This window comes from Penaeus japonicus, unplaced genomic scaffold, assembly GCF_977035675.1.
Source record: "Penaeus japonicus unplaced genomic scaffold, GWHDUDI00000001_assembly GWHDUDI00000025, whole genome shotgun sequence".
Classification (NCBI taxonomy): domain Eukaryota; kingdom Metazoa; phylum Arthropoda; class Malacostraca; order Decapoda; family Penaeidae; genus Penaeus; species Penaeus japonicus.
In genome coordinates this window covers 36,383,709-36,386,838 of record NW_028234427.1, presented here as the reverse complement: position 1 = coordinate 36,386,838, position 3,130 = coordinate 36,383,709, and the positions used below count along the sequence as shown (strand labels likewise).

Sequence of the window (3,130 nt, the reverse complement as noted above, 5' to 3'; positions counted from 1 at the left end):
GAGAGGGAGAGGAGAGGGGGAGGGAGGGGAGGGAGGAGAGAGAGGAGAGGGGGAGAGGGAGAGGAAGGGAGGAGGGAAGGGAGAGGGGAGGGAGGGAGGGAGGAGAGAGGGAGGAGAGGGAGAGAGGGTGAGAGAGAGAGAGAGAGAGAGAGAGAGAGGAGAGAGAGAGAGAGAGAGAGAGAGAGAGAGAGGGAGGGAGGAGAAGAGAGAGGGAGGGAGGGAAAGAAGGAGTGGGAAGAGAGAGGGAGAGGGAAGGAGGGGAAGGGGGGAGGGGAGGGAGGTGAAGGGGGAAGTAATATTAACAGTACGTTCAATGCCATACCAATTTATTGCAGTTAAGGGATCTTTTTGGAACTTTAAGGTTTTTAAGGTTTTGATATATTACGTTTTACTCCTCTCACTCTTTCCACTTCCACCTTTTCCATTCTTCCCACCTATTCTACCCTTCCACTCATCCACTTTTTGCATCCTTCCACCTCTTCCAGCCTTCCACCTCATCTATCCATCCTCCTTTTCCACCTCTCTCTTTCCACCTTTTCCGCCCTTCCACCTTTTTCGCCCTTCCACCCTTCTTCTTCCACCTCATCCACCTTCCTCCTGCCACCTCTTCCACCTTCCAACGCAACCCAAAGAGAGTAACGATGTGTGTCTCTTTTCCAGTCCACAGAATCAAGAGGAAAAACAGAAGTGGATCCAGCAACCAAGAGGAGACAAGAATCAAAACGAAGAAGCTAGGAAGGCGAAAGCCAAACAAACCAAAGAGAGCCAAGCAAAGCCTCAAGCAAGCAAGCAAGCAAAGCAAAGCAAAGCAAAGCAAAGCAAAAATCCCCAAAGACAAAAACCAACGCACGTACAAAAACAAGCCACAAGGAGACAAGAAATAAGAAGCAAACAAGAATCAACCAAAACAATACAAAGCAAAGCAAAGCAAAGCAAAGCAAATACCCAAGAGGCAAAGCGTGCGTGCGTGCAAGGCAAGAAAGCAAGCAAGCGGAGCCAAGGCGTGTGTGCAAGAGAGGCGAACGGCACTCGACAAGACTTCCGTCATATCGTGACGTCATATGGCTCCCGAAACTAAAGGCGACAAGATGGCTGACGCAGCGGCTGAGAAGGAGAACATCGCGGAAGACTGTGTTCTTGGTGAGTACTGGCTGTTCTTTTTTTTTTTTTGTTCTTGTGTTCTTGTTGGTGAGTGGTGGTTTGTTCTATTTTTTTTGTTCTTGTGTTCTTGTTGGCGAGTACTGGTTTGTTCTTGTGGGTGAGTGCTGGTTTGTTCTATTTTTTTTCTTGTGTTCTTGGTTAGTACTGGCTGTTCTTTTTTTGTTCTTGTTTTCTTCTTGGCGAGTACTGGTTTGTTGTTTTTGTTATTGTTATTGCGATCTTGTTCCTAGTGAGTACTGACCGTATCATTTTATATTTTTTTTATGTGTTCTTGAGTACAAGTTCTTTTTTTGTGTTGTTATTGTGTTTCTTGTACTGGGTGAGTAGTAGTTGTTATATATTTTTTTGTTATATTTTGTAGTTGTGTTCTTGTGAAGTCCGTTTTTTTATCGTTGTGTTCTTGTTAATTTTGAGTAATAACTGCTCTTTTGTTCTCATCACTGTGTTCTTGTTCTAATTGGGTATACTCTCGTGCCGTTCTTGTTATTGTCGCTAATAAACCCCCTACTGTTAAATAATGATTTTTTAGTTTATTTATTGATTTATCTATTTATCTATTCATTTATTTATTTTTAGTTATTGTGTTCTTGTTATTGTCGCTAATAAATCCCCTACTGTTAAATAATGATTTTTAGTTTATTTATTTATTCATTTATCTATCTATTCATTTAATTTTAGTTATCCTGTTCTTGTCATTGTCGCTAATAAATCCCCCACTGTTAAATAGTGATTTTTAGTTTATTTATTTATTCTATTATCTATCTATTTATTTATTTATTTTTAGTTATCGTGTTCTTGTTATTAGCGAGTTCTTGTTGTACTTGTTATGTTGTGTTCTAGGTAAGTACTGTAATTGGTAATTACTGACTTTTTTTTTAAATTATTATTATTATTGTAATTGGTCATTACTGACTTTGTTTTTTTCTTTTTATTTATTATTATATTTTTTCGAGTCTGGTATTACACGGTGTGATGTTACTGGGTTGCATTAATCCGTATTATTGTAAGTATTACTGTGGGTTATTATGAGCTGTGTGATATATGTTTTTGATATTGTAGGATAGATTTATGTTCGTTTTTATGTTAGTGAAATTTGCTCGTATGTGTATATTGCTACTACGCTGACAACTATTATTATTGTTATTATTATTGTCATCATCATCATCATCATCATCATCATCATCATCATCATCATCATCATCATCATCATCATCACCACCACCATCTCATCATCATCATCATCATTTTGCCTTCTGCATTTAATTATTATTATATATATCTTATTATTATATATATATTTTTTCTATTGGAGAAAATCTAGTGCATTTGTGAAAGTGTGACATGTTTTATAATGCAATGGAAAAACTATTTGATAAATGTAATGCGTCTTTGTGATTTTGACGTTAATTTGGTTTTGTGGATACACTATAGCTGGTGGCTTCGTTGCAGTTGTTGCAGGGACGTAACTTGCAGTGGCATTTAGTGGCCAGAGACTATATACGTGTGTGTGTGTGTGTGTGTGTAAAAACGTATATATCTACCCCCCCCCCCCTTTCTCTCTCTCTCCTTCCCTCCCTCCCTCTCCCTCCCTCCCTCCCTCCATTCCTCTCCCTCCCCCTCCCTCCCTCCCTCCCTCCCTCCCTCCCTCATCTCCCCCCCTCCCCCTCCCCCTTCCTCAAAGGGATAATTCAAAATAGCAATCAAAATATTTCCACGAAAGTCCCCTCCTCCCCCGAGATTATAATTCACAGACCTCGGTTGTCAGTGGAGATAGGGGGGGTAGGGGGGTAGGGGCGGCGGGTGATCGGGGGGAGGAGAGGGGGGGGCAGGGACCAGGGAGCTTTTTAGTGTGTTGTCAATGTTGTCAGTCGCGTAGGGTTCGCCATGCGCGGCTGGCAATGGGCAGATGTGAGTTGCTATTGATTCTCGCATTATGTATTCAGTCAGCCGGCACAATATGCTGGCCAAT

At 41.2% G+C, this 3,130-nt stretch overlaps 1 protein-coding gene across 1 annotated transcript in view; it reads left to right on the top strand.

The window, feature by feature from the left end:
* Positions 1-881: 881 nt before the first annotated feature.
* LOC122267329 (uncharacterized) overlaps positions 882-3,130 on the top strand; it is a 40,892-nt gene continuing 38,643 nt past the window's right edge. The window contains exon 1 of the mRNA XM_043037375.2: positions 882-1,140. Coding sequence (XP_042893309.2) covers positions 1,062-1,140 — 79 coding nt within the window. The 5' untranslated portion in view covers positions 882-1,061. The remainder of the gene's footprint in view (positions 1,141-3,130) is intronic.